Raw genomic sequence first — 25,068 nt, forward strand, 5'->3', positions numbered from 1 at the left:
CATAATGCTTCAGCCTCACCACACTCTCCATCAACCAGGTTCTCTTTCACGCTTGCTTTGAGGTCACTTCTCACATAGAGACAGACCCCTCCACCTTTCCTTTTTACCCTGTCTTTCCGAAAGAGAGCATAGCCAGGAATATTAATAGCCCAGTCATGTGAGGATTGAAGCCAAGTTTCAGCAATACCGATTACATCATAGCTCTCCTCATGCACCAGAGCTTCCAACTCACCTGTTTTGCTTGGCAGACTTCTGGCATTGGTGAACAAACACTTAAATGTATTGTTACATTTTTCTCTAGTGTTTTTCATATAATTTATAGTAGTACAAATGGCACTATTATTTCTAATGGCTGTTTGCAACATGGGAACTTTCTTGTCACCTGCCATGACCCTCCCCCCATCTATCCCCATTCCACTCTCCATTAATGTCTGACCCCTAGCTGACCTGTGTACCCGATGTAATTCTAGTTCACCCTCCCCCCTCAATCCTAGTTTAAATACTCCTCCAGCATTCCCATAAACCTCTCCCCCAGCACAGCAGACCCCCTTCCATTCAAGTGCAAACCGTCCTTAGCATATAGGTTGCACCCCAATGAAAAGTCATCCCAGTGCTCTAGAAACCCAAATCCCTCCTTCCTACACCAGGTCTTTAGCCATGCATTCAGCTCTCTAATCTCCCCCTGCCTTTCCTGTGTTGCGCATGGCACAGGCAATATTTCAGAGAATATCACCTTGGAGGTCCTTCCCTTCATCTTGCAGCCTAGTTCTTTAAATTGATTCTTAAGGAGCCTCCACCTTCCATGTATACTGTCATTGGTTCCAACGTGGACCAAGACAGCTGGGTCATGCCCAGCCCCTCCCAGTAATTTATCCACCCGGTCCACCACATGCCGAACCCTGGCACCAGGGAGACAGCAAACCATTCGGTTGAAGCGATCCTGGCGACAAATTATTCTATCAGTCCTTCTGATTATAGAATCCCCTATTACCACCAACTGTCTAGGCCTACCTGCACTCCCCTCCCCACCTCTACTAGATGGGTTGCTCTCCCGGCTGTTAGGGGTAGCAGTAACATCTAGGGCTGCCACCTCTGTGTTTGCCACCTCCACATCATCACCCAACTTGGCAAATTTGTTTTGATGCACAAATACAGGACTGGCCTTCCCTTTCTTCACGCCCCTTCCACTCCCTCTAACTGTATTAACCCATCTCCCTATCTGATAATCCTGACTTTCCCCTCCACCCTCCACATCAACCTTACTGACCACTTGCTCAGCGAGCAGAGGACCCCTTTCAAGGTTGTCATTTCTACCCAGTGTTGCAACTTGCTCCTCCAGATCTCTAATACGAGCTTCCAGAAGGGCAACCTGCTCACATCTGTCACAGCGGTATCCATCTTGGAGCTGTTGCACCAATTTTGCATACATGTGACACACTGTGCACTGAGCAAACCCTTCAACCCTGCTAGCACTCATTTCCCAGTTACAATACAATTACTTGTAGGAAGTTTAAGAAGTTACTTACAGTTTTAGAAGACTCCTGTCTTAACTCTTGTTTTAAACTCCTGGTTTTTAACTCATCACTTGTATTCAAAAATCCCACTTCTGATCAGAAATTCCACAGATCTACTCTTAGCAAGGAGCCAGCTCTTATGGAGTTTTTACAGACACTTATATACTCACCTGTTACCAATTAAACACTCCCAGCAAATCCTGGTTTTTAACTCATCACTTGTATTCAAAAATCCCACTTCTGATCAGAAATTCCACAGCCATACTTAACATTAGCTACGCCTCATATAGCAGGGGTAACTATACGCCGAAAAAAGTCTAACGTAAACGACGTAAAAAAATGCGCCGGCGGGACGTACGTTTCTGAATCGGCGTAAATACCTAATTAGCATATTCCTCGCGTAACTATACGGAAGCGCCACCTAGCGGACAGCGTAAATATGCAGCCTAATACCGCGTACAGACGGTCGTTTCTTGTGATGAAAAAAAACGACGTTTTAAAAAACGTCATTTAAAATGATTGTGTGGGGGCAAATCATGTTTTATGTCTTCAAAAAAACGGAAAAAAAAATTCGAACATGCTTGAATTTTTTGTGTCGTTTTTCAAAACGTAGTTTTTTGTTTCACAGAAATTGACCGTGTGTAGCAAAAAACAACGTTTTTAAACCCGCGCATGCCCGCGCATGTCCAGAAGCTAGTTATGAAGCGAGCTTCAATGGAAAAACGTAGTGAACGTAACCTCGCTTTGCTAGAGCATTGTGAAAAAACGATGGTGTGTAGGCAACTTCGTCTTTGAAAATGAAGTTTCAAAAACGTTGTTTTATTTCATGATTTAAAACTTCGTTTTTTTTCATCACAAAAAACGACCTTCTGTACGCGGCATAAGATACGATGGTGTAAGACACTTACGCCGGTCGTATCTTAGGGATAGCTATGCGTAACTGATTCTCTGAATCAGGCGCATAGATACGACCGACCTCACTCAGAGCTACGACGGCGTATCTGGAGATACGCCGTCCTATCTCGTTTCTGAATCCGGGCCACGGTCGACTGTATGCTTACCTGTCCCAGGTAAACCCGCGCATACTCGATAAGAGTTTGACGCATGCGTGGTATATATATATACACACACAAGTTAAGCGTGCGGTGTAGCAAGATGGCGGTTCTTTTGAATGGCCGCCTGTATACACGGCTTTGCAAGAAAAGCTTGCCGGGAATCCCGTCAGGAAAAACAATGTTTTTTTCCTGATGGGATTCCCGGCCGTGTGTACAGGGCCTTAGTGTAGGTCTCCTCCTCTGTCAGACAGGACTGCGCTGTGGGGCGGAGCAGTGTGATTCTCAGGAATGGATTAAAGCGGGGGTTCTCCCTAAAAAAAAATTTTTTTTCTAGTGATTGACGGCCGGCTATGGCACGTCACGCTTCACGGAAACAGCCGAAATAGGCGTTTGCCCTTCACGGCGCCTGCGCAGTCAGCTCCGATGTCTGTGCGCAGGCGCCGTATAGCGCCGGGAAGAGCCGAGACCTACTCTGGCTATCTTCGGGGAGCGTGACGCGCCATAGCCGGCCGTCAATCATCTTCCCTCTGGATAGGAACGCCCATTCCCCGCGGGGAGTCGGAATCTTCACTGTGTGATTAAACTGTGAGTACGGGGCAAAAAAATAAAATAAAGGCATACTGTAGCTCGCGCTACTATGCTGAATGACATGGTAGAATGTTGTTACTGAGGGTGAACCACCGCTTTAAGGATGACCTATTGTTAATACATTGCAGACTGGAACATCATGGATCCATAACAGAAATGTCCATCCACACTGACGGTCCCATATGGGAAGAGCGCAAAGACACCAACCCAAGATAGTGGGGCAGATTCAGGTAGATCAGCGGATCTTTAGATCCGCTGGATCTAAGTATTTTACGATCCGCCGGTGCAATTTAGCGAGGCTAGTGCATGATTCAGCAAGCACTTACCTCGCAAACTGCACCGTTGGATCGTAACTCCCCCCGGCGGAATGCAAATTCCGCGGCTAGGGGGAGTGTACAATTTAAATCAGGCGCGTTCCCGCGCCGATTTAACTGCGCATGCGCCGCCGCGAAAAAGTCCAGTGCGCATGCTCCAAATGACGTCGCTAGGACGTCATTGTTTGCGGCGGGTACGTCGATTGCGGCCATCGGGATTCCTGATCGCGTTACGCAAACGACGTAAAAAATTTAAAACTCGGCGCGGGAACGTCGGCCATACTTAACATTAGCTACCCCTCATATAGCAGGAGTAGCTATCCGCCGGAAAAACCCGAACGCAAACGACGTAGAAAACGAGCGACGGGCGGGCGTACGAACGTGAATCGGCGGTTTTCCTCATTTGCATATGCGACGGGTAAAAAAAAGCGACGACACCTAGCGGCCGGCGGGAGTTTACAGCCTAAGATTCGACTGGTGTAAGTCACTTACACCAGTCGGAACTAAGGGAGATCTATGCGGAACTGATACTTATGAATCAGTCGCATAGCTCCGACGGTGGGATCTCACAGATCCGACCGTCGGGTCTCACAGATACGACGGCGGATCAGGAGATCCGCCGTCGTATCTATTGATGAATCTGGCCCAGTGACATAAAAACAGCGTACCCTTTCCAATGCCGCCCCCTGAAATGATCACATCTTCTAACCCAGCCAATCAGAAGTCGGGGCAGTTCATACATGGGCCTAAGAAGCTCCACCAGATCACCTGCACATGTATAGACTTCCTATAGACTTCCTATGGAATTAAATTCAACTGGAAAATAGCATCACAAGCGGAGAATGTGATTGCTGGAGGGGAGGAATTCCTCCTTCTGTTATTACTGCACAAGGAAATTACATAAGTGCCCCGGGCCTTTTAATGACACTTTTGGTTTTCATGTAAAAGTCTTTATGTTTTGCTAAGAAATTAAGGCAGAGGCCCTAGAGAATAAATTAGTGGGTGTTGCAATTTTGTTTATGTCAAATGGTATTTGTGAAGCGTTTTTTCAAATAAAACTTTTTGGAATTTTAATGCAAAAAAAAAAAAACACAGTTCAAACCACAATTTTTTTGTAAAATATAAATGATGATGTAATGCAGAATAAAAAGCTACCTAATATGTAAAACGTATGCCCTGTACACACGATCGTTTTCATCGGACGAACCGATCGTGTGTGGGCCCCATCAGTTTTTTTTCCCCCCCATCAGTGAAAAAAAAATAGAACCTGTTTTAAATTTTTCGTATGGTTAAAAAACCGATAAAAAAAAAGATCATCTGTGGGGAAATCCATCGGTCAAAAATCCACGCGTGCTCAGAATCAAGTCGACGCATGCTCGGAAGCGTTGAACTTAATTTTTCTCTGCACGTCGTTGTGTTTTACGTCACCGCGTTGGACATGGTCGGATTTTTAACCGATGGTGTGTAGGCGCGACTGATGAAAGTCAGCTTCATCGGATATCTGATGAAAAAATCCATCGGTTAGTTTTCTTTAAACGAAACGATCGTGTGTACCGGGCATTAAAAATTGTGCAACAGCGACAAATGACGCAATTGTAAAACCTCACCTTATAAAACAACCCATTCCGTTTAACTGCTCGCTGACCAGCCGCCGTCTAGATACTTTCAAAATTGTCAGCCTTTTTTTGTTTATAGTGCAAAGAAATAAAAACCGCAAAGGTGATCAAATACCACCAAAAGAGTTCTATCTGTGGGAAAAAAAGGACGTCAATTTTGTTTGGGTACAGCGTCGCACATCCGCGCAATTGTCAGTTAAAATGACGCCGTACCGTATCGCAAAAAAAATGGCCTGGTCATTAAATGCTTAAAATAGAAATTAAAAGCAAAACATTTGTGTGTATGTATATATATTTATATATACATACACACAGTATTACCAGAAGTATTGGGACACCTCCCTTTACACACACATGAATTTTAATGACATCCCAGTCTACGGCCGGGTTCACACTAGTCCGACAAACTCTCCGACATTGGGAGCTCGTGTCGCATGACGTGTGAAAATCAATGGCCCGGATTCAAGAAGCAATTGCGCCTGTGTAACCATAGTTACACAGCGCAATTGCTTACTTGCCCCGGCGTAACGAATGCTCCTGATTCAGGAACCTCGTTACGCCGACTGCAGCCTAAGATATGCGCGGCATAAGGCTCTTATGCCCGCATATCTTAGGCTGCATTCTTGCGATGGCCGCTAGGTGGCATTCTCGTTGTGCTCAGCGTATAGTATGCAAATTGCATACTAACGCCAATTCACAACGTTACGCGAGCCCTGCGTACGCAGTTTACGTCGTTTCCGTAGGGCGTTTTTCGCGTAAGGCTGCCCCTGCTATTAGCAGGGGCAGCCAATCTTATGTATACCCGTCGTTCCCGCGTCGCGAAATTTCAAATTTACGTAGTTTGCGTAAGTGATTTGTGAATGGCGCTGGACGTCATTCACGTTCACTTTGAAGCAAATGACGTCCTTGCGACGTCATTTGCCGCAATGCACGTCGGGAAAGTTTCCCGACTGAGCATGCGCTCTACGATCGGCGCGGGAACGCGCCTAATTTAAATGATTCCCGCCCCCTACGGGATCATTTAAATTGCGTGCGCTTACGCCGGGCATTTTGCCGGCGCGGCCACGCAATTTACGGAGCTACTGCTCCGTGAATCAAGGGCAGCATAGTAAATTTGCGGGGGCGCAGGGCAAAAACGTTGCCCTGCGCCTCCGTAAAAAAAGCGCAATTGTACCTGAATCTAGCCCAATGTTTCCCTATGAGAGCCGTCCTAACTGGTCCTTAGTTCCAGTGAAGGGAACTCTTAAGGCGTCAGCATACCAAAACATTTTGGACAATTTCATGTTCCCAACTTTGTGGGAAGAGTTTGGGGACGGCCCCTTCCTGTTCCAACATGACTGCGCACCAGTGCACAAAGCAAGGTCCATAAAGACATGGATGAGTGAGTTTGGGGTGGAGGAACTTGACTGGCCTGCACGGAGTCCTGACCTCAACCTGATAGAACACCTTTGGGATAAATTAGAGCGGAGACTGAGAGCCAGGCCTTCTCTTCCAACATCAGTGCCTGACCTCACAAATGCTCTTCTGGAAGAATGGTGAAACATTCCCATAGACACCCTCCTAAACCTTGTGGACGGCCTTCCCAGAAGAGTTGAAGCTGTTATAGATGCAAAGGGCGGGGCCAACTCAATATTGAACCCTACAGACTAAGACTGGGATGCCATTAAAGTTCCTGTGCGTGTAAAGGCGGGTGTCCCAATACTTTTAGTAATAATGTATGTATGTATGTATGTATATATATATATATATATATATATATATATATATATATATATATATATATATACACACACACACACACAATATAAAATTATAAATGCCTTTTTTTCCCTTTTTTTAGTGATCATAATTCCCCCTGTTCTCAGCTGCATAAGAGCTGGGGGGAGGAGGAACAGCACCACACTGAACTTCCCAGTGAATGGCTGTGCTAGGGGGGGTGTCAGGACAAGTGTGATCATTGGACTAGAGTACAGTCTGTACACACGGCCGGGAAAAAAATGTTGGTTATCCTGAGGGGATTCCTAGCAAGCTTGCCGTGCATACAGACGCCGTTCTTTTGAATGGCAAAAACACGGTGACGTCATCGACTACGACGAGCCAGCGCTCGTCACATTCTATGCAGTCGCCGCCATCTTGCTACACCCTACACCAGCCCTCAAAATTGCACTCGCCTCCTCGCATTTGGCGAGGGAATTTATGTGCAGTGCGAGTGAGGAGCAGGGCTGGACCAGTCTGACAGCTTCCTGACTGAAGCAGTGCAGTTTTATTTTTATTTTTTAAAGGACATCAGAGCGGCCAGATGGGGATTCCCTGATCGATACCGCAATCCCCCCCCCTCCAGGGGTGCGGGGGGGCGTGCCGCTCCAGGTGCCACACACTGGGGGGTGTCAGGCCGGCTCCCCCCCCTTCCTCCGCAAATTAAAAAAGACAGCGCCACCGCGGGTTTAACATTGCGCCGATGATAGACTACGTAATGTAATGGAGAGCCCGATCGGAGCAGGTAGTGGCTTTGCGGGGGGGGGGGGGGGGTGGTTGCGAGCTGCACCCGAGCCAGTCGGCACATCTGAGACTGGCGCAACGATCCCCTTCTCTCACGTCTCAGTCTCGGGCAGCGGCTGTCAGCAGAGAAGCCGCCTCCCCCGCTCCTCCTTTATGTCTATACAGTGCTCTGCATGCAGGAGGAGGGGGAGGCGGATTCTCTGCTCGGCTGACAGCCGCTGCCCGAGACTGATCAGAGCCGTGAGAGAAGGGGATTGTTGCGCCAGTCACAGATGTGCCGACTCGCAACCCCCCCCCCCCCCACCGCCTCCGCCAATCCACTACCTCTGGCTCTCTGTCTGCGGTGTGTGTTCTGAGCCAGGTACAATATAGGTCTGAATGGGAGGGGGGGTCTGTATTGTAGGAAGGGGGGTCTCGGGTCTGTATTGTAGGAAGGGGGGTCTGTATGGTAGGAAGGAGGGGGGGTCTGTATGGTAGGAAGGGGGGTCTGTATTGTAGGAAGGGGGGTCTGTATGGTAGGAAGGGGGGGTCTGTATTGTAGGAAGGGGGGGTCTGTATTGTAGGAAGGGGGGGTCTGTATTGTAGGAAGGGGGGTCTGTATTGTAGGAAGGGGGGGTCTGTATTGTAGGAAGGGGGGGTCTTCACCGTAGCGGGGGTCTGTACTGTAGCGGGGGTCTGTACTGTAGAGGGGGTCTGTATGGTAGGAAGGGGGGTCTGTATGGTAGGAAGGGGGGTATGTATTGTAGGGGGGTCTTCACCGTAGCGGGGGTCTGTACTGTAGCGGGGGTCTGTACTGTAGCGGGGGTCTGTACTGTAGCGGGGGCCTGTACTGTAGAGGGGGTCTTCACTGCAGGTGGGCCTGCACTGTAGAGGGGGCCTGCACTGTAGGGGGGTCTGTGTAACATGTAGGGGGCCCAGAACTGTTAAGGGGGGTGTCTGTGTAACATACAGGCATCTAGAGGTGCAGGGTGCCATGTAATGTAAAGGGTCCAGAGGTGCAAGGGCTGTGTAATGTAAAGGGGTGCAGGGTGCAGTGTAATGTAAAGGGGTCCATAGGTGCAGGGGGCTGTGTAATGTAAAGGGGTCCAGGGGTGCAGGGTGCAGTGTAATGTAAATGGGTCCAGATTTACAAGGGCTGTGTAATGTAAAGGGGTCCAGAAGTACAGGGTGCAGTGTAATGTAAAGGGGTCCAGAGGTGCAGGGTGCTGTGTAATGTAAAGGGGTCCAGAGGTGCAGGGTGCTGTGTAATGTAAAGGGTCCAGGGGTACAAGGGCTTTGTAATGTAAAGGGGTCCAGAGGTGCAGGGTGCAATGTAATGTAAAGGGGTCCAGAGTTGCAGGGTGCTGTGTAATGTAAAGGGGTCCATAGGTACAAGGGCTGTGTAATGTAAAGGGGTCCAAAGGTACAAGGGCTGTGTAATGTAAAGGGGTCCAGAGGTACAAGGGCTGTGTAATGTAAAGGGGTCCAGAGTTGCAGGGTGCTGTGTAATGTAAATGGGTCCAGAGTTGCAGGGTGCTGTGTAATGTAAATGGGTCCAGAGTTGCAGGGTGCTGTGTAATGTAAAGGGGTCCATAGGTACAAGGGCTGTGTAATGTAAAGGGGTCCAAAGGTACAAGGGCTGTGTAATGTAAAGGGGTCCAGAGGTACAAGGGCTGTGTAATGTAAAGGGGTCCAGAGGTACAAGGGCTGTGTAATGTAAAGGGGTCCAGAGTTGCAGGGTGCTGTGTAATGTAAATGGGTCCAGAGTTGCAGGGTGCTGTGTAATGTAAAGGGGTCCAGAGGTACAAGGGCTGTGTAATGTAAAGGGGTCCAGAGGTGCAGGATGTAGTTTAATGTAAAGGGGTCCAGAGGTACAAGGGCTGTGTAATGTAATATTGTTGTTAATATTTATTTTTGTAACTTCATTCTGCATAAAACATTTAAAAATGTAATTTCATGAGATCGTTTATGAGGGTGTGTTTAGGGGCAGACTTAGGGGCGGGGCAGGGGAGGGGTTGGGTGGGGCAACTGGTGGCGAGTAACTTCAAGGCCTGGCTAGTGGCTCGTGACTTCAAATTTTGAGCCCTGCCCTACACTACCCTTGTATGCTACCCCGCAGGCGTCAAAGTCTCATCGAGCATGCGCGGGTTTACCTGGGGACAGGTAAGCATACTGACGTATGGTTTTCTCGGGAGGAAACACTCAGCCGAGCAGGTTCTCTATTTTTCTCGCCAGTTTCCTCGACGAGAAAGCATACACACGCATGGTTTTCACTGCAAAAAGCTCCCCCAGCAACTTTCTTGTCGAGAAAACCGTTCGTGTGTACGAGGCTTGAGTCCGAGTATAGCTAGAGAACTGACCACCCTGAGCTCTCAGGCCTAGTGTTGTCAGTTTTTTATTAGGGAAGCAAAGGGACTGGCAGGAACACCAGGGATGGTCACACAAAGGAAGAAATACAAAGAGAACAGGAGACTTCTTCATACAAGTACATGGTACAGCCAGGGCAGCCATCACAAATTTATTTTGGGGCCCCTTACACAGCTTTAGGCAGGGCCCCCCTGGAGCAGAGAACCAGGGGGGGGTGACAAAAAACGGGGGGGGGGGGGGGGGGGTGCCAGCTGGGCCTGTTCCACACGATCGGATTTTTTTATCAGATATCCGATAGAGCTGACTTTCATCAGTCGCGCCTACACACCATCGGTTAAAAATCCGATCGAGTCCAACGCGGTGACGTAAAACACAACGACGTGCTGAGAAAAATTAAGTTCAATGCTTCCGAGCATGCATCGACTTGATTCTGAGCATGCGTGGATTTTTAAACGATGGACGTGCCCACAGACGATCGTTTTTTTTCTATCGTTTTTTTAACCATCAGATAATTTTAAAACAAGTTCCTAGTTTTTTAACCAATGGATAAAAAAACGATTCGGAGCCGGGGCCCACACACGATCGGTTAGTCTGATGAAAACGGTCCATCAGACAAACCGATTGTGTGTACGCGGCATAAGGGGCACTGGGGACCATCAGGCCCCTTACAGGTGTAATGCAAAAAATAAATAAATTAATAAAAAAAACGGGAGGGGGGGCAGCTGGGCCTGTAAGGGGCCCTGGGGACCATCAGGCCCCTTACAGGTGTAATGCAAAGAAAGAAAAATGGGAGGGGGGCCAGTCGGGCTCCTTGGGGACCATTGGGCCCCTAACAGGTGTAATGCCTGTACCCCCCTGATGGCGGTCCTGCCATGGGGACCATCGGGCCCCTTACAGGTGTAATACGAAGAAAGAAAAATGGGAGGGGGGCCAGCCGGGCTCCTTGGGGACCATTGGGCCCCTTACAGGTGTAATGCCTGTACCCCCCTGATGGCGGTCCTGCCATGGGGACCATCGGGCCCCTTACAGGTGTAATACGAAGAAAGAAAAATGGGAGGGGGGCCAGCCGGGCTCCTTGGGGACCATTGGGCCCCTTACAGGTGTAATGCCTGTACCCCCCTGATGGCGGTCCTGCCATGGGGACCATCAGGCCCCTTACAGGTGTAATTCCTGTACCCCCGTGATGGCGGTCCTGCCATGGGGACAATCAGGCCCCTTACAGGTCTAATTCCTGTACCTCCATGATGGCGGTCCTGCCATGGGGACCATTGGGCCCCTTACAGGTGTAATTCCTGTACCCCCCTGATGGCGGTCCTGCCATGGGGACAATCAGGCCCCTTACAGATGTAATTCCTGTACCCCCATGATGGCGGTCCTGCCATGGGGACAATCAGGCCCCTTACAGGTCTAATTCCTGTACCCCCGTGATGGCGGTCCTGCCATGGGGACAATCAGGCCCCTTACAGGTCTAATTCCTGTACCCCCGTGATGGCGGTCCTGCCATGGGGACAATCGGGCCCCTTACAGGTGTAATTCCTGTACCCCCGTGATGGCGGTCCTGCCATGGGGACAATCAGGCCCCTTACAGGTGTAATTCCTGTACCCCCGTGATGGCGGTCCTGCCATGGGGACCATCGGACCCCTATACAGGTGTAATGCAAAAAAAAAAAAAACGGGAGGGGGGCCAGCCGGGCCCCTGGGGACCATTGGACCCCTTACAGGTGTAATGCCTCTACCCCCCTGATGGCGGCCCTGGGTACAGCAGCCACATATCTGGAATATGAAATGTTGGGGTACCAAACGTTTTAACCAAAGAGTCAGAATAGAAGCTTCTATTGCTTTAAGACGGATCCCCAATACTCTGCAGAGCTGAATCATGAGTCCCCACCCCCGTTTATTTGTAACATTTGATACCAAGTAAAAAAGATACAAAACATCAATAAAAAACTAAAATCTGTCACCAAAGAAAAACGTTCACTTAAAAAATAATTTTCCTTTTAAACAAAGAATCCCATAAAACGAACCGCACACCAAACGTCACAATTGATGGAATAGATAGGAATGGTGGGAAGCTGTACCAAGAGAAATACATCCATCGCTCGCACCTTCCTGGAATGCGGATTGCCTGGCTGTCTCTGGCTTTGGTTTCTTTGGTCCGTCGCTCAGGAAGTATTGGAGCCGTTCGGTCGATATGACAGCCAGGCAGGCAGCATTTTTAAGAAGGAGAGGTGAGGTCATTAATGAGAGCCTCCAATATTCTTCCGTACATCTTGGGGACCTGATAACCTGACATCTTATCCTTGTCCAGTCCCATCACTATTCATGTATAGACCACAACCATCACCTTCTCTCTCTGACAATGTATTGTTATGTCTTTTTAATAAAAAACTGTATCCACAAGAGGGACAGAGGGATCCGATCCAGAAGAGGGACAGAGGGGATCAAATTCAGAAGAGAAACAGAGGGGATCAAATTCAGAAGAGGGGCAGAGGGGATCAAATGCAGAAGAGGGACAAAAAGGATCAAGTCCAGAAAAGGGACAGATGGGATCAGATCCAGAAGGGGACAGATGGGATCAATTCCAGAAGAGGGACAAAAGAGATCAGATCCAGAAGAGGGACAGAGGGGATGAGATGCAGAAGAGGGACAGAGGGGATCAGATCCAGAAGAGGGACAGAGGGGATCAGATCCAGAAGAGGGACAGAGGGGATCAGATCCAGAAGAGTGGCGGTAGAGATCAGATCCAGAAGAGGGACAAGGGGGATTGGGTACAAAAGTGGAACAGAAAGGATTGGATCCAGAAGAGGGTCAGAGGAGATCAGATCTTGTAGAGGGACAGAGGGGATCAAATTCAGAAGAGGGACAGAGGGGATCCGATCCAGAAGAGGGACAGAGGGGATCAAATCCAGAAGAGAGACAGAGGGGTTCTGGTCTAGAAGATGGACAGGCAGCCCCATGAAGTTGAACCCTTACCAGTGTCTGTAGCGGTCCCGGGCACAGTCCTGGTCGGTGTGGTCAGATGGGACAATCCTGAGCTCAGACAATCCTGGGACTCACATGATATGATAATGCATATGAGAATAAAGTGCCGCAAGGCCAGCAGGGTTTTTGGTCCCCGAGAGGTGACCTCAGTCGCACTGTCACATAACGCAGCTTCTGCCAAAAAGTGACAATGAGCAGAATTTTGTATTTATTTTTTGTTTCCCATTTATTCTGCTGACTCTTTTCATCTCTCGGAAACAGAGGAATTACCGAGTGACGTTCCTTCCTCTGCTGCCCACAACAATCGACAGTCTACTGTACACTTAAAGGGGAACTCTAACCAAAGTCTGAGGGAGCATTAGGACCCCTTCCAGGAATGGGGGGGGGGGCCATGGTGACCCATGTGATCGAAACCCCTACAAGTGTTTTCCAACAAAATTCGGGACACCACAGGATTCAAATGGCAGACAGAATTGATACTTTGGCCCAGATTCTGAAAGGGCTTACGACGGCGCAACGCAATGTACGCCGTCGTAAGTCCTAATCTGGGCCGTCCTATCTACTGTATGCGACTGATTCTTAGAATCAGTTACGCATAGATAACCATTAGATCCGACAGGCGTAAGGTTCTTACGCTGTCGGATCTTAAATGCATTTTTTTTTTCGCCGCTAGGTGTCGCCTCCGTCGTTTTTCCCGTCGAGTATGCAAATTAGCAAAATATGCGAATTCCCGAAACGTACGAGCGGTCGACGCAGTGAAGTTACGACGTTTACGTTAGATTTGCGACGCGTAAAGTTGCCCCTGCTATATGAGGGGCAACCAATGTTAAGTATGGCCGTCGTTCCCGCGTCGAAATTAAAAAATTTACATCGTTTGTGTAAGTCGTCCGTGAATGGGGCTGGACGCCATTTACGTTCACATTGAAACCAATGACGTCCTTGCGACTTCATTCAGCGCAATGCACGTCGGGAAATTTTAGGGACGGCGCATGCGCAGTACGTTCGGCGCGGGAACGCGCCTAATTTAAATGCTCTACGCCCCCTACCCGGCTCATTTGAATTAGGCGGGCTTGCGCCGGGGGATTTACGCTACGCCGCCGCAACTTTACAGGCAAGTTCTTTGTGAATAAAGCACTTGCCTGTAAAACTTGCAGCGGCGTAACGTAAATGACATACGTTACGCCGCCGCAGTTTTACGCCCATCTACGAGAATCTGGGCCTTTTTGTATGTAGATTAGTGCTACTTATAGAAAATAATAATTAGCGAAACTGGGGATTTATTTTTTTTGCTCATTTGCCATTAAAATAATAATAAAAAAATAAAAATAAAAAAATCGGTAATTCTTGGAAATAAAGTTCTATCGACACAAAGTTGTATTTGTCCCGCAAACAACTCATATGTGTTAGTTTTGGCATTTATGCCCCGTACACACGGTCATTTTTTGTGATGAAATAAACCAACGTTTTAAAAAACGTCATTTAAAATGACCGTGTGTGGGCAAAACGTTTGTTTTTTGTCTTCTGAAAAACGTCCAAAAAAAAATTCGAACATGCTTAAATTTTTTATGTCGTTTTTCAAAATGTCGTTTTTTTTGTCATTTAAAATGATAGTGTGTGGGTAAAACGACGTTTAAAACAACGTTTTTAAACCCGCGCATGCTCAGAAGCAAGTTATGAAGCGGGCTTGAATGGAACAGAGTGCCGTCGTACGTGCTGAACGTAACCGCGCTTTGCTAGAGCATTTTGAAAAAACGATGGTGTGTAGGCAACGTCGTTTTTTAAAATGAAGTTTGAAAAACGTCGTTTTTTTTTCATGAGAAAAAACGAAGTGTTTTTACAAGACAAAAAACGACCGTGTGTACGGGGCATAAGAGTTTTTAGCGAAGTGGCGCCATCTTGGCGAAATTCATTGGAGTGGGGGAGGGAAAATGAAAGTGTAACGAACTACAAAACTTTTTTTATTTTGGATAGAGTGGAGAGGGATTAGAATCCCTGCTGCTTTTGTTATACATTTTTCCCCGCACTGTGATATCCCGATATACCCGCACTGTGATATCCCGATATACCCGCACTGTGATATCCATATATACCCGCACTGTGATATCCCGATATACCCGCACTGTGATATCCCGATATACCCGCACTGTGATATCCATATATACCCGCACTGTGATATCCCGATATACCCGCACTGTGATATCCCGATATACCCGCACTGTGATATCCCGATATACCCGCACTGTGATATCCATATATACCCGCACTGTGATATCCCGATATACCCGCACTGTGATATCCTGATATACCCGCACTGTGATATCCCGATATACCCGCACTGTGATATCCCGATATACCCGCACTGTGATATCCCGATATACCCGCACTGTGATATCCATATATACCCGCACTGTGATATCCCGATATACCCGCACTGTGATATCCCGATATACCCTCACTGTGATATCCCGATATACCCTCACTGTGATATCCCGATATACCCGCACTGTGATATCCCGATATACCCGCACTGTGATATCCTGATATACCCGCACTGTGATATCCCGATATACCCGCACTGTGATATCCCGATATACCCGCACTGTGATATCCTGATATACCCGCACTGTGATATCCCGATATACCCGCACTGTGATATCCCCATATACCCGCACTGTGATATCCCCATATACCCGCACTGTGATATCCCGATATACCCGCACTGTGATATCCCGATATACCCGCACTGTGATATCCCCATATACCCGCACTGTGATATCCATATATACCCACACTGTGATATCCCAATATACCCGCACTGTGATATCCATATATACCCGCACTGTGATATCCCGATATACCCGCACTGTGATATCCCGATATACCCACACTGTGATATCCTGATATACCCGCACTGTGATATCCATATATACCCACACTGTGATATCCATATATACCCGCACTGTGATATCCCGATATACCCACACTGTGATATCCCCATATACCTGCACTGTGATATCCCGATATACCCGCACTGTGATATCCCGATATACCCGCACTGTGATATCCCGATATACCCACACTGTGATATCCATATATACTGTACCCGCACTGTGATATCCCGATATACCCGCACTGTGATATCCCGATATACCCGCACTGTGATATCCCGATATACCCGCACTGTGATATCCCAATATACCCGCACTGTGATATCCCCATATACCTGCACTGTGATATCCCGATATACCCGCACTGTGATATCCCGATATACCCGCACTGTGATATCCCGATATACCCGCACTGTGATATCACGATATACCCGCACTGTGATATCCCGATATACCCACACTGTGATATCCTGATATACCCGCACTCTGATATCCATATATACCCGCACTGTGATATCCATATATACCCGCACTGTGATATCCATATATACCCGCACGTCCAGTTCACTCGCTATACGTGTCCAGATCACTCGCTATACACGTCCAGATCACTTACTATACACGTGCAGGTCACTCACTATACACGTCCAGATCACTCACTATACACGTCCAGATCACTCACTATACACGTCCAGATCACTCACTATACACGTCCAGATCACTCACTATACACGTCCAGATCACTTACTATACACGTGCAGGTCACTCACTATACACGTCCAGATCACTAACTATACACGTCCAGATCACTCACTATACACGTCCAGATCACTCACTATACACGTGCAGGTCACTCACTATACACGTCCAGATCACTCGCTATACACGTCCAGATCACTCACTATACACGTCCAGATCACTCGCTATACACGTCCAGATCACTCACTATACACGACCAGATCACTCGCTATACACGACCAGATCACTCGCTATACACGTCCAGATCACTTACTATACACGCCCAGATCACTCGCTATACACGACCAGATCACTCGCTATACACGTCCAGATCCCTCACTATACACGTCCAGATCACTCACTATACACGTCCAGATCACTCGCTATACACGACCAGATCCCTCACTATACACATCCAGATCACTCGCTATACACGTCCAGATCCCTCACTATACACGTGCAGGTCATTCACTATACACGTGCAGATCATACCCCCATTACGATATCCTGAAGTTTCTGAGATCTCTTTTCTCTGGTAAATTGTTACGTTTTCATAACCTTTTCTTCCTCCTTGTTGTGCTCTGATCTCCTTTCCTGTTACTGAAAATATGTTTTTGTTGGAAGTTCAGGCAAGCGCTGAGATTTTCCCGGCATCTCTGATAAGGGTGGAGCCTCCACCTCCCCCGGGTGATGTTCTCTTATGTTTCTCTTTGAACATCGTCCAGATACCTCCCACATTTTAAAGTAAGTCCAGCTAGTGCCAGGCATCATGGGGGGGGGGGGGGGGTTCGGCTCACTTGCTAGTTGCTGCCTGGTTCACCAATGCCCATCAATGCAGCCGGATCAGTGCCCATCAATGCAGCCTCACCAATCCTCATCAATGCAGCCTCACCAATCCTCTTCAATGCAGCCTCGCCAATCCTCTTCATTGCAGCCTCACCAATCCTCTTCAATGCAGCCTGATCAGTGCCCATCAGTGCAGCCCCACCAATACCCATCAATGCAGCCTCACTAGTGCCCATCAATGCAGCCTCACCAGTGCCCATCAGCTCAGCCTCACCAGTGCCCATAAATGCAGCCTGATCAGTGCAGACTGATCAGTGCCCATCAGCTCAGCCCCACCGGTGTCCATCAATGCGGCGTCACCAATGCCCATCAATACAGCCTTACCAGTGCCCGTCAATGCAGCCTCATCAGTGCCCATCAAAGCAGCCTCATCAGTGCCCATCAAAGCAGCCTTACCTGTGCCCATCAATGCAGCCTGATCAATGCCCATCAGCTCAGGCTCACCAGTGTCCATCAAAGTAGCCTTGCCAGTGCACATTAATCCAGCCTGAATAATGCCTATCAGCTCAGCCTTACCTGTGCCTATCAGCTCAGTCTTACCTGTGTCCATCAATGCAGCCTGATCAGTTCCCATCAAGGCAGCCCTGCCAGTGCCCATCAGCACAACCTTGCCAGTGCATAGGGAGAGGAGAGCCGCCAGTTTACACAGAGCGGGGGATCTCCTGCTTACCCGACGCGGCCGCAGTGTCACACCAAGTCCTGGCTACTATGATTAATGTTACACGTCCTGGCATTGGACCAGTGTAACGTCCATCATAGGAGCCGGTCCAAGAGGCGGGACTTCACAACGCCGGGTAAGCGGGAGATCCCTGCTCTGTATTCCTGCGGCGTTTGCCCCCCCATCCCTTCAGAGAAGGCCCATGCACCCCCAGGACCGGCCCTCTAAAGCAGCTGCAGGGCAAGCGGCCAACCAGGAAATCTCCTGCCATCTCGGTAGGCCAGTCTGGCCCTACATACCCCCGAGTTCCCATCCAACCCCAGGCCTTGGGACTCAGGAAAAACTATATATATATACCGTATTTATCGGCGTATACCGCGCACTTTTTTGCCCTGAAAATCAGGGCAAAATCGTGGGTGTGCGGTATACGCCGATACCCGCTTTCCCGAGTTTGAACACTGCGCCGGCATATACCGAGCGCAGTACACTCGTGTATAGTCGGGCAGGCTCGGCCCCTCTCGCGCTCACGTCCTGGACGCCCAGGACGTGAGCGCGAGAGTAGCCGAGCCTGCCTGACAATACACGAGTGTACTGCGCTCGGTATATGCCGGCGTAGGGTTTCAAACTCGGCACGGGAAAGCGGGGATCGAGCGGCAGGGGTGAGGACACTGCAGCCTAAGGACGCCGGACCCGACGAAGAGGACGCCGAACCCGACGAAGAGGACACCCGAAGCCGCAGACGGACCCGACGAGGCCGCCGATGGATGCCGCGCAAGACGCCAAAACTGTAAGTAGTAAAATGTAATAAAATGTTTTTTTTACAGGAATGTCGGGTCCACTTTAGGGGTGCGCGCTATACGCCGGAGCGCGCAATACCCCGATAAATACGGTAAGTGCGCTAAATCCTATTCCACCCTTATGAGGTAGTAATATGGGCACTTCCGCTAAGAAGTATCACATGTGCACATACAGTGTAAAATTAATATAAATCGTACGATTTATCATGAATGACCGATGAAAAAATTAGTGAATAAATAAATTAATAAATCACAAGTGTAGAAACAGAACATAAATATAAATCACACAGTGAAAAAATTAATCAACTCTAAATGACCATGTATGGTAAAAGTCCAAAGCAATAAAAAATGTACATTGAAAAGGACCAGCCTTAAGCCTGTTGCACCGGCCTGACGCAAACAGGCAAACCCGTCCATGTGGAGATCGAGCAGATGAGGGTGATGACGTCAGCATGCCGCTCGTTCTGCCCTACGCGTTTCGTGGTAGGTCACGTCGTCTCGGGGGACGGGCGGCGTACTGCGTCATCCCCCCATATAGGAAAAACAATTACAACCAAGCCTCGTTGGGACTCAGGACTAATAATTTTGAATTAGCAATATGAAACCCGGGGCTTTTTGGGAACCCACTCGGGGCTATAGTCCTGGTCAGCCCCTCCCGACACCACTGGGAGAAGGGGAACACTACTATACATGTCCAGATGACTATCTATACACATCCAGATCACTCGCTATACACATCCAGATCACTCGCTATACACATCCAGATCACTCGCTATACACGTCCAGATCACTCGCTATACACGTCCAGATCACTCGCTATACACGTCCAGATCACTCGCTATACACGTCCAGATCACTCACTATACACGTCCAGATCACTCACTATACAAGTGCAGGTCACTCACTATACACGTGCAGGTCACTCACTATACACGTGCAGGTCACTCACTATACACGTGCAGATCACTCACTATACACGTCCAGATCACTCACTATACACGTCCAGATCACTCACTATACACGTCCAGATCACTCACTATACACGTCCAGATCACTCACTATACACGTGCAGGTCACTCACTATACACGTGCAGATAACTCACTATACACGTGCAGATCACTCACTATACACGTGCAGATCACTCACTATACACGTCCAGATCACTCACTATACACGTCCAGATCACTCACTATACAAGTGCAGGTCACTCACTATACACGTGCAGGTCACTCACTATACACGTCCAGATCACTCACTATACACGTCCAGATCACTCACTATACACGTCCAGATCACTCACTATACACGTCCAGATCACTCACTATACACATCCAGATCACTCACTATACACGTCCAGATCACTCACTATACACGTGCTGGTCACTTACTATACACGTCCAGATCACTCACTATACACGTCCAGATCACTCGCTATACACGTGCTGGTCACTTACTATACACGTCCAGATCACTCACTATACACGTCCAGATCACTCGCTATACACAACCAGATCACTCACTATACACGTCCAGATCACTCACTATACACGTGCTGGTCACTTACTATACACGTCCAGATCACTCACTATACACGTCCAGATCACTCGCTATACACGTGCTGGTCACTTACTATACACGTCCAGATCACTCACTATACACATCCAGATCACTCACTATACACGTCCAGATCACTCACTATACACGTCCAGATCACTCGCTATACACGTCCAGATCACTCACTATACACGTTCAGATCACTCACTATACACGTCCAGATCACTCACTATACACGTCCAGATCACTCACTATACACGTGCAGATCACTCACTATACACGTGCAGATCACTTAATATACACGTCCAGATCACTCACTATACACGTCCAGATCACTAACTATACAAGTGCAGGTCACTCACTATACACGTGCAGATCGCTCAATATACACGTGCAGATCACTCACTATACACGTGCAGATCACTCACTATACACGACCAGATCCCTCACTATACACGTGCAGATCGCTCACTATACACGTCCAGATCACTCACTATACACGTCCAGATCAATCACTATACACGCCCAGATCCCTCACTATACACGTCCAGATCACTCACTATACACGTCCAGATCACTCACTATACACGTCCAGATCACTCGCTATACACGTGCAGATCACTCACTATACACGTGCAGATCACTCACTATACACGTCCAGATCACTCACTATACACGTGCAGATCACTCACTATACACGTCCAGATCACTCACTATACACGTCCAGATCACTCGCTATACACGTCCAGATCACTCGCTATACACGTCCAGATCACTCGCTATACACGTCCAGATCACTCACTATACACGTCCAGATCACTAACTATACAAGTGCAGGTCACTCACTATACACGTGCAGATCGCTCAATATACACGTGCAGATCACTCACTATACACGTGCAGATCACTCACTATACACGACCAGATCCCTCACTATACACGTGCAGATCGCTCACTATACACGTCCAGATCACTCACTATACACGTCCAGATCAATCACTATACACGCCCAGATCCCTCACTATACACGTCCAGATCACTCACTATACACGTCCAGATCACTCACTATACACGTCCAGATCACTCGCTATACACGTGCAGATCACTCACTATACACGTGCAGATCACTCACTATACACGTCCAGATCACTCACTATACACGTGCAGATCACTCACTATACACGTCCAGATCACTCACTATACACGTCCAGATCACTCGCTATACACGTCCAGATCACTCGCTATACACGTCCAGATCACTCGCTATACACGTCCAGATCACTCACTATACACGTCCAGATCATACCCCCATTGCGATATCCTGAAGTTCCTGAGATCTCTTTTCTCTGGTAAATTGTTAAGTTTTCATAACCTTTTCTTCCTCCTTGTTGTGCTCTGATCTCCTTTCCTGTTACTGAAAATACGTTTTTGTTGGAAGTTCAGGCAAACGCTGAGATTTTCCCGGCATCTCTGATAAGGGTGGAGCCTCCACCTCCGCCGGGTGATGTTCTCTTATGTTTCTCTTTGAACATCGTCCAGATACCTGCAGGATTCCCTTTAGAAGAGTCCGGGAATGACAGCGCTGTGTGCACCCCCCTACAGTGAGGATAGGAGGAGGGGAACGCTACTATACATGTCCAGATCACTCACTATACACGTCCAGATCAATCACTCTGATCTGGACGTGTATAGCGAGTGATCTGGACGTGTATAGCGAGTGATCTGGACGTGTATAGTGATTGATATGGAAGTGTATAGTGATTGATCTGGACGTGTATAGTGAGTGATCTGGACGTGTATAGTGATTGATATGGAAGTGTATAGTGAGTCCAGAGCAATCACTATATCACTTACTATTCCCGCCTAGACCATACTAGGGCCATCTTTAATATGGTTTGGGCCCTGGGCAAACATTTTTTTTGGGCCCGCCTCCAGCTTATTTTGGGCCTGGCTGGTTCACATGTATGTTTTGGCGGTCCTCATTTGTGCAGGCACAGCAGCCCATTGATTTGAATGGGCTGCCATGCCTTCGTTTCCTGAAGAAAAAAGGTGCATTCAGCATTTTAAAAATACAGTTGCCTTGAAATCCATTCTGCTTTTGCACCATGCTACTTACCTGCAGTTCTTGCACACACAAACGCACTGTGTTTTTAAAAGCGTGACCTAAACGTCTAAAAATGCAGCAAGTTTGACAGTGCGGAAACTGCAGATAAGTCACAGCAGACAGCATAATGGACAGACAGTGCGGTATTTCAGTGCTTGATGGGCATAGGCGTGTCGTGTGCGCAGCCTATTACATGAGGCATGCGCTTTTCTTTGCAGGAAACGCAGGCATGGAGGCCCATTCGAATGAATAGGCTGCTGTGCCTGCGCAAATGTGGGCCGCCAAAACACATACATGTGAACCAGCCAGGCCCAAAATAAGCCCATCAAGCAGTTAAATACAGACAGTAATGCCATGTGCTCTGAGGCCTTACTCAGCCTGGACTGCAGGTCTGGTCTGTGATTTAAAGAGTTCCTCTATTTTACACATAGCATGGCATGGGGTCCCATGGTGCTAAAGCAGAATGGACAGACGGTGCTGTGACCCCATGCCATGCCATGTGTAAAATAGAGGAACTTTTTAAAACACTGACCAGACCTGCAGTGAATCATCAAATATTATAAAGACTTTGGGCACACTCTACAGAAAACTTCTATTTACAATATAGATTAGCAAACAGTGACATACCTTGAGGAGCAGGACATGAAGAAGTCAGCCTCGGGAAGACAAACTGGGGATGTTATAAAATCACATTCTAATTCACTTTTATATACAAGCAGCACCCAGTGGCAGGAAGGTAGAAGTGCACGTCTAAAGGGAAGCCAGGGGTGCTGTACATTTTAAAACACTGGGAAGGGAAGCAGTACTCTCACTGGCTGCGTGCCGCTGATGATTTTCAGCCTGATTTGTGGGCAGCACAGGGGCTTAATGGGCGGCAGGGCCGCCATCAGGAATTATGGGGCCACTTACACAGCTTCAGGCATGGGCCTTCTGCAGCAGAGAACCGGGGGGGGGGGGTGCTTCCGCCTGAAATTGAGCAGCTGCCCCATTTGCCCTGTGGTAAAGACGGCCCTGGACCATACCTGTATTGGGATATACTGATATTTCTGATATCTCTTTTCTCTGGTACGTTGTTAAGTTTTCATCAACTTTTCATTCTCATAGATGTGCTCTGATCTTCTTTTACTGTTACTGAAAATACTTTTCTGATGGAAGTTCACATCTTGATCACTCGCTATGCACATCCTGATCACTCGCTATGCACGTCCTGATCATCCGTCCAACCCAAGGCCTTGGGACTCAGGACTAATAATTTTGAATTAGCACTATGAAACCCCGGGGCTTTTTGGGGACCCACTCGGGGCTATAGTCCTGGTCAGCTCCTCCCGACACCACTGGGAGAAGGGGAACACTACTATACACGTCCAGATCACTAACTATACATGTCCAGATCCCTCGCTATACACGCCCAGATCACTCACTATACACGACCCAGATCCCTCACTATATATGTCCAGATCACTTACTATACATGCCCAGATCCCTCGCTATACACGCCCAGATCCCTCGCTATACACGCCCAGATCCCTCGCTATACACGCCCAGATCCCTCGCTATACACGCCCAGATCCCTCGCTATACACGCCCAGATCCCTCGCTATACACGCCCAGATCCCTCGCTATACATGCCCAGATCCCTCACTATACATGTCCAGATCCCTCACTATACATGTCCAGATCACTTACTATACATGCCCAGATCCCTCACTATACATGTACAGATCCCTCACTATACATGTCCAGATCCCTCACTATACACATCCAGATCACTAAATTCAGCTTTACTGTTATGTAACGTAACCAAAAGGCCCCTTTCACACGGGGCAGATCAGTGATGATCCACCCCGTGAACCTCTGCTTGCTCAGCGGGGATCGCTCGGATGATCCCCGTTGAGCCGGCGGATGACAATGCGGTCCCCGCACACTGTTCAGGAACCACCCTTTCAGATCTCCGCTTTCCCCTATGGGGGGATCGGATGAACACGGACCGTCTGTCCGTGCTCACCCGATCCGATGACGGAAGGGAAAATAGGATTTTCCTCCAGCTGGAGGATTGGGGAACCGGGTGAGATCGGGTGTCAGCGGATGAACATTCGCTGACACCCGCAATCTCATAGGGACCAATGTATGTCCCTTTTTCATCCGTACACGGATGGATGAAAAAGCGGACATACGGTCCGCCCGTGTGAAAGAGCCCAAAGAGTTTCAATTTTTTTATTTAGAAAAATTCTGATCAGTAACAATGAGACAGGTTCTCTTCAGTAAGTCATGGTGACACATTCTTTCACCTCTAGCTTCCATAAGGTACATTGAAACCATTGCGTTTTGATGCAGTGACATTTATTCTGAATGGCACCCCAACGCAACTGCCAAAAGGACCTGCACTGCAGCCAGGACAAGGTAGTGCATGCACCATGTTCCTGTGCTGGACGAATGTATTTAATTGATTCGAAATGGGAAATTCCATGTTTAGTCACTAGATGGCACTCTCCTTTGATTCTGAGCATCACCTAATTGCCAAATACATTGGCCCAGATTCAGGTACATTTGCGCTCTATTTGCGGAGGC

General features: G+C 48.2%; 1 protein-coding gene across 4 annotated transcripts in view; it reads right to left on the reverse strand.

The window, feature by feature from the left end:
• The window catches only part of SLCO2B1 (solute carrier organic anion transporter family member 2B1), a 203,641-nt gene that overhangs the window by 145,785 nt on the left and 32,788 nt on the right, over positions 1–25,068 (reverse strand). Inside the window, exon 1 of one of the 4 annotated variants that reach the window (XM_040339924.1) lies at positions 21,703–21,878. The exons of 1 other annotated variant lie outside the window; for it this stretch is intronic. In XM_040339924.1, the coding sequence (XP_040195858.1) occupies positions 21,703–21,708 (6 nt within the window). In that variant the 5' untranslated portion in view covers positions 21,709–21,878. Of the gene's footprint in view, positions 1–12,905; positions 13,107–17,032; positions 17,204–21,702; positions 21,879–25,068 lie in introns of those variants that run through there. 2 more of the 4 variants (XM_040339923.1, XM_040339925.1) reach the window with 2 other exon arrangements.

Source organism: Rana temporaria, chromosome 2, assembly GCF_905171775.1.
Source record: "Rana temporaria chromosome 2, aRanTem1.1, whole genome shotgun sequence".
NCBI classification, from domain to species: Eukaryota; Metazoa; Chordata; class Amphibia; order Anura; family Ranidae; genus Rana; species Rana temporaria.